We start from the raw sequence: 15,503 nt of genomic DNA, 5'->3' as shown, positions 1-15,503 counted from the left end.
TCTCTCCCATCAGCCCCTGGCAACCATCATTCTACTTTCTGTTTCTATGAGTGTGATTACTTTAGATTCCTCAAATAAGTGAAATTATACAGTGTTTGGCTTTTTGTAACAATTATTTCACTTAGCATCACGTTCTCAAGGTTCATACATGTTGTAGCATGTGACAGAATGTTCTTCCTTTTTAGAGCTGAATAATATTTCATTGTGTGTCTATACACAGACATACACACATTCACATCACATCACATTTTCTTTATTCACTTATCTGTCAATGGACATTTAGGTTGCTTCCACCTCTTGGCTATTGTGAATAATGCTGCCATGAACATGGGTATGCAAATATCTCTTGGAGATTCTATTTTCAATTCTTTTGTGTATATACTCAGAAGTGGCATTGCTGGGTCATATGGTAATTTTATTTGTAATTTTTTGAGGAATCTGCATACTGTTTGGCATAGTGGCTGTACCATTTTATATTCCCCCCAACAATGCACCAAGGGTCTAATCTCTCCTCACCCTTATCAACAATTCTTTTTTTAAATAACAGCCATCCCAATGGGGTGAGGTGATATTGCATTGTGGTTTTGATTTGCATTCCTCTAACAATTAGTAACGTTGAGCATCTTTTCATATGTTTGCTGGCCATTTGTGTATCTTCTTTGGAAAAATGTCTTTCAAGTCCTTTGCCCATTTTTAAATTAAGTTATTTGGTTTTTTATTATTGAGTTGTAGGAGTTCTTTATATATTCTAGATATTAACTCCTTATAGATATGTGATTTGCAAATATTTCTCCCATTCTGTAGGTTGCCTTTACCCTCCCTTTTTTTTTTTTTTTTTTTTTTTTGAGATAGGGTCTTACTCCAGTTGCCTAGGGTGAAGTTCAACAGCGAGATCATGGCTCACTGCAACCTCAACCTCTGGGATCAGCTGATTCTCTCACCTCAGCCTCCTGAGTAGCTGGGACTACAGGTGTGCACCACCATGCCCAGCTAATTTTTTGCGTGTGTGTGTGTGTATGTGTGTGTGTGTGTGTTTGTAGAGATGGGGTTTCTCCATGTTGCCCAGGCTGATCTTGAACTCCTGGGGCTCAAGCAATCCTCCCACCTCAGCCTCCCAAACTGCTGGGATTACAGGTGTGAACCTCCACACCCAGCCCCCTTTCCCCCTCTTTTAATCTATTCCTTTCATGCATGGAAGTTTTTAAGTTCTAGTCCCATTTGCCTATTTCTGCTTTTGTTGCCTGTGATTTTGGCATCACTGCCAACACATCATTGCCAAATCCAATGTCACAAAGCTTTAGCATGTGTTTTCTTCTAGGAGTTTTATAGGGTCAGAGGGCTGCCTCTTCCGGTATAGTCAGGAGGATGGGGAAATAGATGGTCACCTCAAGAACTTCTGACTTCAGGGAGGTCTGTCATCAAAATTCAGAGCTCAGAGAGTTGCACCCTCCACCCACACAACTTACACTGGACGTTTATGAAGGTAGTGGCTACTGCAACATAGGTGCAGAAAAACTCACCATCTCCGCAAACATATCACCAACCAGAAAGAACAGGTAGCCAGAGATGGTCTCTGTCTTACTGCTGTTTTCCCATCTTGCTTGGGTGGATCTAATGGGGAAGCCATGTTTTCTTCAGAACCCTTGCAGTGAGTAAGTCTAGAAGCATAATGTTCAGCTGTCAGCCTCTGCAGTGCATAACATTTCCAGTGAGGAGGTTCAAATGGAAGACAAGTACCAGGAGGCCACGGTAATAAATTAGGTGATGTATTAGGAAGTGCCAGGCCCCTACTTAGCAGAGAACAGAGCATTATTTCACTGGGACCTGGCATGAAGGAATGGTGGGTTAGTGAGGCAGGATAGTATTGGGTAGGGTAGTGCAGTGGTGATGGGCACAGCCTCTGCAGCTCAACAGGGCTTACATAGAATCCCAGGCCCACCATGCATGAGCCATATGACTTGGCTAGGTTACTCCACCTCTCCGGGTCTTCCTTTCCTTCCCTGTAAAAGGGTGGGAGGCTGCCCCCAGAATAATCTGTAGCCTGTCCCTTCTGAGCTGCTCAGCCCTTCCACACAACAAGGCCTGAATTTGAGTCTACTTTCCCTACCAATGAGGCTCTAGGGGTATGAATGGGACTTCCCAGAGTCTCCCTTTTCTAGTAGGCCATTTCACAGGAGCAAATGAGATGCAAAATTAGAGCTAAAAGACTCCCAAAGCACAAGGAAACACAAGGTCCTCTGAATGAGGCATCACCAGGACACCTAAACTATAAAACAGGTAAAAATTGGGGCTGTTCTGATTGAGGTGGGGGAAGTGATCCCTGTGACCACTCTCTTTAATTCCTTATCTTCTTGGCACCCCCATCAACTTCTGAGGATCCCAGGACCTCCTTAGAGCACAATTTGAAAGCTTGACTGGTTTATAGAAAGAATCAATTCTAGTGCCAGAAAGCCTAAGTTTGGTCAGAACTCACCATCGTCAACTGTGTGGTGGTGGACAAACTACCTAACCTTCCCTGGCCCTCAGCTTCTTCATCTGCCATGGGCATCATTTTCCTCACTCTCCATGTTGTGTCTTAACTAGGAACCCACAGACAAGACAATGCTTTAAGCAGAAAACACAAGACAAAAGTAAGATGGCGTTGGTTTTGTTTGTACCTTGTCTCATAGATTTTTTATGGTAGGTTAGTGGTCAAATAATAAGTTGGAACTCCAAGCCCTCAAATTGAGTCTTTTTATTGGTTTCAATTCCACTCCAACATCAAAATCTATAGTCTTCTATGTGCCTTTCTTGCAAGTGAGGCCCCTTTACCCCCTTTCTTGCCCCTATCTCTCTCTATTTCCAGAACTCCAAGGTCCACCTGCAGCTTGGACTTTCAGAGTCCCCATCAGTCTCCTGTGTTTGCCCCCCAACCTTGTTTCAACCCACCTCTCTGTGGTTGCCCCTATCTCCCTCCTGCAGAATCTCAACTTCAGGAAGGGCACTCCCCAAAAAGGCAAAGAATACCCCATCACTAGGCCACACCTCCCTGCCAAACTCCGTACAACCTAATTCCATTTAGCCTTCCAGCCTGACATCTTTCAGGGATGTGCCAACGGCAACTTTTGTGACTATTTTCCAATGTTACACAGGCACCTAATAACCTAGGACTGTTGTCCCCACTTGGAGGAGCTGCCAGAGGATCCCAGGACCTCTCTAGCATTAGCTCTTCATAAAGTGACTTTATCTGAATGACTAGATAATTGCTAACTTGTAGGGCAATCTTTAAAATGGCTCAAATGCGGCACAAGGTAGGAACCTAGAACTGGGGGGATTTGAATTACTTTCTAGTAGAGAGGGCACTGAGAGGAGAGGACAGAGGGTAGGCTTTGGAGACAGAGGGGACTGGGCTCACCAATCAGCTTCTTCCCTTCCTGCACATGTGACACTTTGCTTCCTGTATCTCAGTTTACTCACCTGCAAAATAGGGACATAGAGAACGGCCCTATTTGTTAAGATTACATGAGATAATATATGTCAGGGTCTCTCAATTTCAGGACTATTGGCATTTGGGGCTGGATTATTCTTTGTTGAGGAGGGTGTTCTGTGCATTGCAGGATGTTTAGAGGCATCTCTGTTCTGTACCCAAAGGCACTGCTACCCTGAGCTGTGAAAACCAAAAATGTCTCCAAATACTGCCCAAATTCCCCTTGGAAGCAAAATCACCCTCAGTTAAGAGCCACTGGTGTATGAGAACACACTTGATCAGACTCTCACTATTGCTGGATGTATGTGACAAACTCACATTTATAAATTCATTTATTAAAAAGATACAAAGCTGATAACAGATCTGGGAGTGAAAATCAAATCTGTCAGGCAAATACTCTCTCATCTCTCGTTCCCTCCTCCTTCCCCGCCCCAACTCAGAACCTCCATCAAAGACCAGGTGTGCCTGGCGCAAGTTCCGCCTAAATGATCCAGACTGACCCCAGAACTCCCTTCCACTGGCCTGGATAATTCTTACAGCGTGGGCCTCCACCCTTGTGAAGTTGAATGCATTAATACCAGCAAAATATTTCTTAATCTCCTAAGCCTCAGCTTTGAATCCTTAAAAAGGAAAGAAAGAAATGGCACAAATCTCTTAATTAGAACGCCCAATCACTTCGATAAATATTTACCCGGTTCCGGCATGAGGCATGGAAACCCTGCGCCATTAGTCAATAGAGGTCAGCAAAGTGCACCTTGGGAACAGCGGGATGCAATTCAGCTCGGCTTTGGAGCGGGTGTGGGGGAGAATGTTTCCAGTCTTATTCTTCTGCTAAAGACAGGTGAACAAACACATTCCATGCCTACCCTGCACACCTGCCCCTCACAAAGTCTCAGGTGGGCATGAGGGCCTCATCGTAAATCATCGCCTGGTAGTCTGGCTTCCAAAGCTTTCTGGAGAGAGGCAGTGGCCTCTTCCGCTAATTGGGCCATGGAGCAAACCAAACCATTCCCCAGTGAGTGTTCTCTGGAGTGTCCTGGCTGGGCACCTTTGCTCCTATCTGGAACTCTCTTCCTTCCTTCCCACTGAGCCACAGCAAGGTCCACCCTCTACAGGCAGCTTCCCTAATGGTCCTGGTCCCCTCACCGCCACCCCCACCCTTCTACCCAACACTATTTCCCTTCACAGGTTCTATTTAGCTCTGAGGGCCTAGATACAGCCTGGAATACAACCTGGAATTGGGGACAGTCTCGCCTTGTGTATGTTTTCGAAGGCAAGGGCTTTCCTTAGATTTTGGAGGTAAGCTTTCCGTAAATTCTTGCCAGGTAAGAAATTAGGTGCCATTATTCTTATTTTTCAGAGGTAAAAATGGAGACCCCAGGAGTTTGGGGGTCTTGCCCAAGGTCTTGCAGATCTTCAGGCCTCCTGAAGCCCAGGTTGGTGCTGCCACACAGTCCAGATGAGCGGACCCCTCTCTCCTGGCTGTAGTAACCTTCAGAGGCATCCTCATTGGAGCCTAAAATGGGAGTGGGGATGGGAGCAGGGTCTTAGAGAAGCAAGCTCTTAGCTCTGTTCCCCAGGGAGCAAAAACAGCTTGTCAGGTGGCAAAACTAAGACAAGACCCAAGGAAGCAGAAACGACCTAGGTGCTGGGGAAGGGGGAAGGGAAGGGTTTTGTTAGAAATATTTATTCATCCTGCCCCCTCTGCCCACCGCAACTTCTGTCCATCCTTTTGAGCTGAGCTCAAGCGCCACCCTTCCAGGAAGTCCTTCCAGAACCATCCTTCTCACAACTGTTCTTCCCTACTTCATACTTTATAGGCTTATTTCTTGTGGCTTGTCTTCTCAGAAATGCTATGAATTCCACTGTGGTGGCCGACAGATCTCTCTCTGCCTCTATCCTCTCCCACCTCACCCCAGGGTTAGCTCTGAATTGCCCCTCCCCATTCCTTCCTTCCCGCCTCCTGCACGCTCCAAGGGTCCTTGGGCTGCAGGGATGCCCAAGGTCATCTGAGGATCCTGATAAAGCATGGGATTCCCAGAGAGGGAGAGGAAGGCCCAGTTACCTCAGGAGGGCCTTCTTGAGAGCCCAGAGGAGAGGAGCTGGGTATTCCCACCTGGGCGTGGCTGTGCCTATGCAGAATAAGGTTAGGGCTGCTGCCTGGCTTGCTCCCACCAGGGCTTCCTAGCCTCTCCAGGCACACAGAAAATATTGGAGGAGTTGAATCACCCAGATAGTTGTGTGTTATCATCATGGCCACCACAGCTAACTGTTATCGATCACTTAATGTGCCAGGTTCTGTACTAAGTACACCACATGCATTATCTCCATTGATTCTCAGGACAATTCTCTCAGGTACTGGATTGTTATCTCCACTTTACAGATGAGGAAATGGAGGCTTAGCAAGATTAAATAAGTACCCCAAGGTCATATAACTTGAATCAGTCAGAGAATGGTAAGATGGAGTTGGGAGACCCTGGAAAGTTCTCTCCCTCTACTAGCCTCTGTTGCCTTCCCTGAGATGAGGTGGCTGCAGGATGAGCTCCCTCTGGGACCCTCTGGGGCCCTCCAGGTTCCTGTGGTCCCTCTTGCAGCCCTGGCCTGCATTCTCAGGAAAGCCAAGCTTGTAGATACAGCAGGGCATAGTAGTTAAGGGCAGGGACACTGATGCCCAAATGCCTGGGTCCATCGGTCACTGACGTGATCCTGGGCACATCATTGTACCTCTGTGTATCCATTTCGCCATCTGTAAAATGGGGGTGATACTCATGGCACCCACTTCATTTCTTGTGTGAGTATTAAATGTGTTCATATTTGTCAAGTGCTTAGAATAGCACTGCACACAGCTTGAGCACTATGTAAGAGTTTGTTAAATAAATAAAAATTTCCCTTCCTTTTGCTCTGTGTTGAGGTCCTTGCTTGTGGAGGAAGGTCTGGAATGCCTGGTGAGTGGAGGGGTGGGGTAGGGGGGACAGAATTACTCTAGTGATGAAGACAAAGCCCAAGAATCAGAGGAGCCTTATAGAATCAACCGAGGGAGCGGGGCATGGTGAGGGAGATTTCTGTCCTCTCTGAGCAGTTCCAACAAGAGGCTTCCAAAAATCAAAGCCAGTGGAAGGGATGACATGGAAAGGTTTGCAACCCCACACATGGCACTGTGATCAGTTCCTCAAATAGGTGACCACAGCATGGTGGCTGGCCTGAGCCATACCCTTTAATTCCTAAGAAAGGGGGTAAAACATATATTAACTCAGCTAAAGTGTTTGACGAATATTTTAAAAGAATCAGAGAAGTGGCTCCTCGGACTGGCAGACAGTCGCTCACCAGCCACCTTGCACCCCAAATGAGGGGCTGGGGGCTGGGGAGCCGCTGCTCTGTAAATCCAGGCCGGGCTTTCTGTCTCACCCGGGTGACTTTTTTTTTTTTTTTTTTTTAAATGTGCCAGGAATTCCTCTCCCACGTGGGGTGGACTCCGAGGTACTCAATTAAGCAGCCAATGAGAAGTCAGCTCTCCGGTAGCAAATGACCCTGACACTTCTTGTAACATAAACAGTTGAAACGTTTCCAATTAGAACTGGAGACAGAGACGTTTGAACTCTTTCTGTCGACTCCCCTCCTTCTTTAAAATAATTGTCAAGCCTTTGGACGGGGTGTTGTATACATGTTTTTTATTTTCTTTTCTCTTTCTCCAGCATAAAAGACATGCATTTTTCTCCTTGTTTTTCCTAATTTGTGGGGTGGCATGTGGGGGGTGGGGGGGAAGGGGAGATATTGGTGGTAAGCTTAAAGGGATGTTGGCCTGGTTCCTTACCTCCCTGCCCCCTTCCTGCTCAGGGTTCAGGCAGCCGGTGAGAGCGGGGAGCGATGCTGGGTGAGGAGTGAGTGGGAGCTACAGGCAGGAGAGGCCTGTACTCCTAAAACCAGGCTCTCAGTAAGGGCTGGGAATGAATGAATGTCTTTTCTTCAGCAAAAACTCTCACGTATCCAGCTTGCGCAAGCAAAGGGGTCGCTGAGGTTGACCATTAAACTGGATTCGAATCCTGACCCTCTGCCCAGCTCGGGGCAAATGACTGAGCTTTCTCAGCCTCTCTTTTTTGCTCTATAAAATGGGGTCCCCAGCCAAACCGCTTCCCTCGGGAGTGAGGTAAGGGAGAGGAGAGCGCTGCCTGGGTAGCAGTGCCCTGCCTTGTACCCAGTGAGCACTCAAGCGCTGTTCTTCCTGACTGCGTAGAGTGGTTCTACCGCCCGGCTCTGCGGAGGAGGCGGCGCTCTGCAAAACCGCGTCGGGGACACTCAGCCGCGAACTCCTCCAGCGTGCCGGGCTCGGCGCTGGCGCTGGGGCTCACAGGTGAACTCGACGTGGGTCTGCCGTGCGGGAGCGCTCTGGCTTGTGTGGTCACCGGGGACGTGGACATCGGGGCAGGAGGGACACCCGGGCCAGAGACAGAGCTGCTGTGGTTTTCTGTGTGTACACAGTCCTCTAAGACCCGACCTGGGGGCCCCGGGGCTTCTCAGCCCCCTGCGGGCGGGCGCCGTCGGAGCCAGTTCAGAGGGAGACTGAGAGGGAGGCCCGGCGAGGCGCCGCGTCCCTGGCATCTTAAAGGCATTGTGTTTAATAAATTCAAGCGAGACGCACACCCGCTCTCAGCCCCCTCTCCTCTCGGCTCCCAAATCGAGACCTGCTCTAGGACTCCCAGTTTACGGGGTCTTAAAACCCCCTCTACTTTGAGTGGCAGCTTCAAAGAGCTCTCTTTAAAGTTCGCCCCATCCCCCGCCCCCACGTCCCCTTTTACAGGCCACCCCTCCTCCACCACTCCTTCTAGACTTCTGGAGGACGACGACAACAAAACACTAAATGCAAGTTTAAAGGGGGGAGCGGGGAGTCTTCAGGCTTCCTCCAGAACGTGGGCTGTAGAAGTGACCTGTTTCAGGCGTGCGCAGGAGTCGCAACAACGTAGAGTTTGGGTTTTCTTTTTCTTTCTTTTTTTTCCCTCTTTTCTTTTCCTTTTTTTTTTTTTTTTTTTTGTTTGTGTGTGTGTTTTTACCTTTTATTATTTAAATTGATACGTTTCATTACTAGGGAGAAAAATAAAATATTCCTTTGATACACAAAATCAAATTGATATTTAGCCTCTGCTTACTTTTTTATGCATGGCTCCTTTATACCACATGGTAGTGACAGATTGTTTGAGCTGGAAGGAAAAGCCATTCAAAGCTAATTAAGCAGCCATTCCAAGCACTATTTGCAAGCGGGAGGCTCAGAAGCCTCGGCATTTGTCAGCGCTCCCCCACCCCGCGTGGTTTTGACTGACAGCTCTGGCCGCGGACTGACAAGGCCCAGCAACTCCGCCAATCAGCAACGAAGAGCCCCTTCGGCGGTCCGTGATTGGTGACGCGCACCTTGCTCGGAGGCGTGGTCGGCGTCCCCCACGTGGGGCTGGAGCGAGAAAGGGGCGGGGCGGGTAAGAAGCGGGTGCGCCCACCCGTGACGTAAGGGGGAGGGCAGAGAAGGGGGAGGGGGAAAGGAAGCTCCAAAGAGGAGCCATTTTGTGTCTAATGAATGCTGCGGCCAGATGCTCGCATCTGTCGAGCCGTGCTTCTCCCTCCTCCGTCTTCGGTGCGCGCCGAAACACGATTTATGTTTTTATTTAGGAGAATAAATAAATGAAGAAGGGAGCGCAGTTCGGGGCTGGCGGCCGGAGTGGGCGCGGGGAGGTTCAGTTCTGAGGCTGGTGCTCACGTGTAACTCCCCGCGCTCCGGCCTCCGGGCGCCCGCTAGCTCTCAGCTCCTCATTAAGATGCAAAAGCTAACCTCCGGCTCCTAATGAGGGGAGAATATAGATCCAGGGGCGCGCGGTCGGCTCGCGCGCGCCCGCCGCGGGCCCCGGGGTGCGTGCGGGCTCGCGGACTTGCCGGGGAGGGCCCCGGGGGTCCCGCCTTGGCAGCCCACCGGGCCGTGCGCGCTTCGAGGGCCACTCCCTGCTTGCTCGTCTGCCCCGCCGTAACCCCGAGCGCGGGAGGGCGAGGCCATCGGTTTGCGGGCAAGCTGGCCCGGGAGTCGAGTGGCCTGTGCGACCAAGCGGGGAGTCCGGGGGGCGCGGGGCAGGGGTGGGCGAGGCGCGAGTGGGGGAGCGTCCGCGCCCCCCGGGGTGCCCAGGCTGGCGACCTAGACACCTACAGGCTTCCGCCAACGCCGTGACGCTGCCGGGAGCAGGCTGAGCAAACCAGGTGGGAACTCGGAGTTCCCGGGCCTCGGCCGAGCAGGGTCCCGACCCCTTCTCCAACCCCCTCAGCCTGGGGATGCAGTGAGGAGCCCGAGCGGCGAGGCTACGGCGAGGGTGAAGTTGTCCCCACCGGGAAGGCGCCCCGAATGGGGCCAGCCGTGGCTGAGCCTGTTGTCCAGGGGCAGCCAGGCCCTTCCATCTGCGCTGCCCGCCAAGCCAGAGTCCCTCAGACTTCTCCTCGCAGGCAGCCGCCGCACATCAAAGGAGATGTTTATTTGGCTTTCTGAAAAGAAGGGCGAGTGAACAAAGGAGAGCTGGGGGCTATGGGGGGGAGGCGGGCAGAAGAAGGGGTGAAGAAAAGGGGACATCCTCAGTTACAAGCAAATTTTTAAAGGTCGGAGGCAACTTTAGGAGCCACCATTTTATCAGTCCTAAATCTTTTGAAGTGAAAACATTAAAGTGACAAAGTGATTGTTTGTTTTATAGTATCTAATTGGGCTGCTTTGCAGACCTAATGAGATTAGAGGGAGGAATCGTTCGCCGCCGCTGCAGAATAAACTGATACATTACTACCAGCCACAGGTTTTGAAGATTGTACAGCCTGTCTTATTTTCTTTTGTTGTTATTCCTCTGTCTTCCCTCTTTCCTCCTCCCGCCAAATAATTATTTGCTAGTAGATCGTGGGAAAAAAAAAGAGGAGGAAAAAAACTCTAGCAGCCCAGGACTATAATATATATCTATTTATTATATGTCTTTCGGTTAATTCCTGATCTGAGGAGCGCTGTTTTTCACTCCCATGCGAAAGTCACCAGCGGGTAGGGCCTGATTGCTACTTTTCATGCATAGTTTTAGACACAAGAGGGCATTGTGACGTCGCGCCCAGCGGCACCCAGTCGTAGGCCGAGTCCCGCAGCCCCACGTGGGGGCCCCGCGCTCCCATTGGCCAGCGCCGGACGAAGCTGCCACATTATTTTGTTACTTTTCAGTCCCTATTTGGAACTGCTCTCGCGGCAGTTCAGACCTCGTGCTCGTCCCCCTCGCCTGTCTGTGTGTGGTATCCGTAGGTCCGGGGCACTTTTTTTTGGTGTGTGTGTGTGTGCGCGCGTGTGTGTGTTGGGTGTGTGTGTTTTGGGGGTTTGTCGGGGCGCGGAGAGGAGAGCCGGGCCGAGGGAAAGGAAGGAAGCCGCAGAGCTCCCCGGTCTCGGGCTGCGTCTCCCTTCCAGCGCTCTCCTGCTTGTGCGCTCCAAGGCGGCAGCGGCGGTGGCGCCGAGCGCTCCTCGCTGGGGACGCGGCGCTCAAGCTGGGAGCAGCGAGAACCCTTTGCGGAGGCTTCCCGTACCCGCTGGAGTTAGGATGCCAGGGCGTTTGATTTGCACCTACTGAGCCCGGAGTTCCTCCCCGGCCCTGGGAAGGGCTTGCAGCAGCAGCGGCGGCGGCGGCGGCAGCGTCAGTAGCAGACGGAACAGCAGGCTCTCCTCTCCGAGGGGGGGCGTCGAAGCGCCCGCGCCGGGCTCCCGCCCTCACCCTCCGGCGCTCCTGCGGCCCCAAGCCACCACCTCGTAGCCCGCCTCCTTCCTCTTCTCGCAGCGAGCCCCAGGCCCGGCCGCCTCTAGGATCGGACCCGCGCGTCTCGGATGCTTGGGGCTGCCCCGGCGCGCCCCCCTACAGGCGCGACGCGCTGACTGACCCAGAGGGGGCCCGAGCTCGCCCCAGGAGGGGCCCCCGGCCTCGGGACCCCGCGCCGGACCTGCCGGGGTGCCGACGATGTCCGCGCAGTCCCGGGCACTGACGCGCTCGACTCAGCCCAGGGAGGGCGGCCGGCCGCTGCCCGCCGAGCCCTAGGCGCACAAAGCCCGCGCCCGCCGCCCGGCCCCGGCGCCCGCCGACGACTTTGCCGCCTGCTCCGCGGCTCTTTGTCTCCACTTGGGGCGGGCGCCCGACTCTGGGATTTCGCTGCGAGAACGAGCTGGGGGGGCCGGGGGCGAGCTCTCGGTTTCCCGGCCGCCCCCCGCTCGGGCTCGGCTCCCCCCTCCCCCGCACCTCCCCGGCCCGGGCTCTCGGCGCTTCCACGCTCTCGGAATCACGACCCCTCCCTGCCATGTATCCGCAGGGCAGACATCCGGTGAGTAATTGCAACTCGGTTTATTTAAGCATCTATCATGGCAGGGTAAACGAGGCAGTTTATCCGGCACCTCCATTTTGCTTGTTGCTACCTTTATGGTGTGTGTTTGTGCGTGTGCTCTCACACAAAGGGGATGCGGCCGGGGGGCGCCGTTGAGAGAGGAGGTTAATTCCGCGCGAGTGGCGCGGGGGGCTGCCTGTGTTCCAGGGGGAGCTGTTCACGCGGTCCCCGGCCCAGCTCTTAAGTCTCCCAACTCACCCGGCTTGTCTCCCGCCCCCGCCTTACTGGGGAGAGGGAGGCCCTTGGTGAAAGGCATGGGAGCCCCGCTGCCGACTGGGAGAGATGGGGCGCCCCCCCTCCTCCCTGTCGGAGAGCTGAGAAACTTGCTGGGAAGGTTCTGGGCTGAGGGTGGCCTCTCTGGTTGGGCGCCGTCGGGGAGGGGCCGGGGCCGCGGCCGCTCTGAGAGCCGTCTCATGCCCCTGCCCCCTCCCCTGTCTTGTCTTCGCGGGCTCCAGGCTCCCCATCAACCCGGGCAGCCGGGATTTAAATTCACGGTGGCTGAGTCTTGTGACAGGATCAAAGACGAATTCCAGTTCCTGCAAGCTCAGTATCACAGGTAAGGCCGGTGGGGGCCGCCCCGGGGCTGGCGGGGAGGGGCGGCCCCTGCGCGGCTCCTGCCATCCCCCGCGGGGACGGAGGGGGCTCCTGACCCAGGGGCGGCGGGGCAGCCCGGGCCTCCGCCTTTTGTTTCCCCTTTCCGAGCGCGCCGCCTTAACCCTTTATTGCCCGCAGCCGCCCGGCTCCCAGCGCCGCCTGTGGGATCCCCGAATGAGGGTCTAGGTCGCGGCGAGCAGATTCACTCCGGGTTCTGGGTGTGGGGAGCCAGCGTCAGGGTCCTGCTCCCCTGCGGCCGTGATAAGTCCTCTGACTGGGCCGCGGGAAGTTTCGAATTGTTTCACATCCCCCTCCCCACGGCGGGGACCCAAATCCCCCCGCGTCCCCTGGCTGTGGGATAAGAGGGCGCCCCCGGAGGGTGTCAGGGAAGTGGAAAAGTGGCTCCCGAGGCCCTTGGGTCGGGGCCTCAGAGGAGGCTGCCCAGGCGCCAGGCCTGAGCCGGCTTTTTCTGCCCTCGCAGCCTCAAAGTGGAGTACGACAAGCTGGCAAACGAGAAGACGGAGATGCAGCGCCATTATGTGATGGTGAGATGAGGCAGTGGGCCTGGGGGGCAGTGGGGGCGCCGACCCCGGCCGGGGGCGCGGCGTGTATCTGGGGAGATGAGCGCCAGGTCCCCACCACCGCCCAGCCGCAGGGCGGCCTTAGTAGGGGGCATAATCTGGTCTTGCCCTCCCCTTCCCCAGCTTCCATTGCCGGGGCCACTTGGAGGAGGGTGAGTGAGGGGAGGGACAGAAAGAGAAACCCCGATTCCAGGCCGGCGACTTCTGTACTATCTTTGTGTGCCTTTAATTTGTGTTTTGAAAGTTGCCCAGGGGCCGATTGCCATTGCCCTATCTTGGCTAGTAAGATAGGATTGGACCAGCCCATGTGAAATTAGGATTGCTAAAAATCTCTCTTAGTGACCTCCTGGGAGTGTTTAGAAACTTTTCTGCTTTGCAGCTGGGATCTAGCCAGAGGGGGACAGAAGCCCTCCTTCCCCAGGATGTTGTGAGGAGTGGAGAGGCCTTATAAAGCCCTCTGCTTTCACTCCCCTCCTCAGGGATCCCCCAGCTGGGTATCTTGTCCACGCTGGGGCAGTAGGCAGACTGTCTTCCTTTTGCCCAGTGTCCGTTTCAGCAAGTTTTAATCTTCATTTGTGAGAGGGCATGGCTGCCTGCACTGCTTTCCACATAAGAGGCCTTCGACACAGTGCTAAATAACTCTCAGAGGACAAGAGGGTCCCAGTGTACACACGATTCCCTGTTGAACCTGAACCTTGTATAAACAGGATATAGGGCACATGTGGTGCTTGTGGGAGGGAGGACCCAGCTCCCCTTACTACCACATATATAACGTTCTGTTGAGATGAGAGGAACACTCACCCTTGTCAGCTCTTAAACCGCTCTGTAAGCTGGCTTTGGAGTTTGATTTAAACTTCTTTAGCAAATGTATTGTAAAAGTATGACTTGGGCAAAACCTTTCCAAGAAAAAACTGATTTTCAAAAATGATCAGATTTCTGTGTTGTCTGTTAATAGCCATTCTTTTTACTTTTAGTACTATGAGATGTCCTATGGCTTGAACATTGAAATGCACAAGCAGGTAAGTGCTTTTCTCTTTTGAAAAATATATTTCATTTTTTAAAAACTTACATATGTGGACGTCTTATGTTCTCTCTTGTTTGAAAATGAGCCTGGTTCTTCTATTCCTCCCCCTTCTCCTTGAAGAGTGAATGGATCAAGTCCTTGAAATGCAGGGTCTGAGGCTTTGCTGATTTTTTTTTTAGACACGTTGAGCTTTTAGCATTCGAGCTTGTGAAATTAGTCCTGGTCTTGGATCCTGGTGGAGGATAAAGGACCAAAGGGAAAGTTGTACCTCCAGGATCTGCTTTACAAACTCCTGAAAGCCCAGAGGTGGCTGGCTGCTTTTATCTGTTTTAATGTAAAATTCTCAAGAGGAAATACAGGAGGATTTTTTTTTTCTTTCTCTCTCTCTTTTTTTTCTTTTTGCAAAAATGTGATGTTCTGCGTTGATAAGATTAAACTTCAAGAGCCTTAAAAGCCAGGCTGAGCTGTCGAAATTTAAGGGAATGAAGCTGCTAACTGCTTAAAAATATAAAGCCAGAATGAAATACAACTTTAATGCCTTGCATTGACAAGGTGGTTTTTTCATCTCTGTCTTGATTTAAAGGCAGCCGAATTCCCATTTTACAGAGAAGGAAGCTGAAGCTCCTGGGTGAAGTAACTTGCCCAGGGGCAGCCTAGCCAGGACTTTTGAGATGGCTGGGGGTTGAGCTCAGCTTTGAAATCCTGAAGTCAAACCAGTTTAGCTAGTGTGGTGTCGTTTGATGGATATGTAAACTACCTGGTATTGTCACTCTTCTAATAACAGTATACCTCAAACCGAGCAAATACAAACACCCTTTATCTCAGTGCATATCAGTAACTAGTCCCGGTGCTAGGCTGGGCTGTGGGAGAGGCCTGTTTGTGTATTTGTGTTCTGAGGAAAGGCTGCCTATAATTTGGCTTGGCCAACGATTAGAGTTGACTTGGCACGTATAAATGGAGCAGGCAGGCCGGTTGTTCTTTTTAACAATTGGTGTTCATGAAATCTCAGAAGACTGTTGACTCATTCTAGCCTTTGGTGACCGTGACTTGAATGGATTTTCTGCTGTAAATTAACAGTCGTTTACAAGGTTTCAATTTTGCTCTTTAAGGAGGCAGGACCCAGGGCAGGTGAGAAGGGCAGGTGACCCTGGAAAGTGGGCAGATTCCTACCCACTTGAGTGGCTTCCTGTAGAGCCTTTGGGATCTGTAGTTTCCTTTCCCCTCCTGGAGGGAGCCCCAGTGTTGGGTGAAGGGAAGCCAGAAAGGGGCCTGAGTTTATTGAGCAATGTGTGGGAAGCCAACTTGTGGCTTCCTGAGGGATTAGTTAGTCCCTTAGGAAGGCATATGAAGGCTACCATGTTTTTACTTCTTGACACACAGAAATAATAAACAGACAGGGCTTTATACGTAAAGATATTTCTCCTCGGGAAAA

The 15,503-nt window shown here is 52.1% G+C and overlaps 1 protein-coding gene across 16 annotated transcripts in view; it reads left to right on the top strand.

The window, feature by feature from the left end:
• The first annotated feature begins 10,674 nt into the window (after positions 1 to 10,674).
• Positions 10,675 to 15,503, top strand: part of TLE3 (TLE family member 3, transcriptional corepressor) — a 50,611-nt gene continuing 45,782 nt past the window's right edge. For all 16 annotated transcript variants that reach the window (XM_015142581.3, XM_077938736.1, XM_015142573.3 and 13 more), the window contains exons 1-4: positions 10,675 to 11,812; positions 12,328 to 12,428; positions 12,948 to 13,011; positions 14,022 to 14,066. In XM_015142581.3, the coding sequence (XP_014998067.1) occupies positions 11,789 to 11,812; positions 12,328 to 12,428; positions 12,948 to 13,011; positions 14,022 to 14,066 (234 nt within the window). In that variant the 5' untranslated portion in view covers positions 10,675 to 11,788. The remainder of the gene's footprint in view (positions 11,813 to 12,327; positions 12,429 to 12,947; positions 13,012 to 14,021; positions 14,067 to 15,503) is intronic.

The sequence above is a fragment of the Macaca mulatta genome, chromosome 7 (genome assembly GCF_049350105.2).
Source record: "Macaca mulatta isolate MMU2019108-1 chromosome 7, T2T-MMU8v2.0, whole genome shotgun sequence".
Lineage (NCBI taxonomy): Eukaryota > Metazoa > Chordata > Mammalia > Primates > Cercopithecidae > Macaca > Macaca mulatta.
The sequence above is the reverse complement of the archived record's forward strand: the minus strand, read 5'-3'. Positions and strand labels throughout refer to the sequence as shown.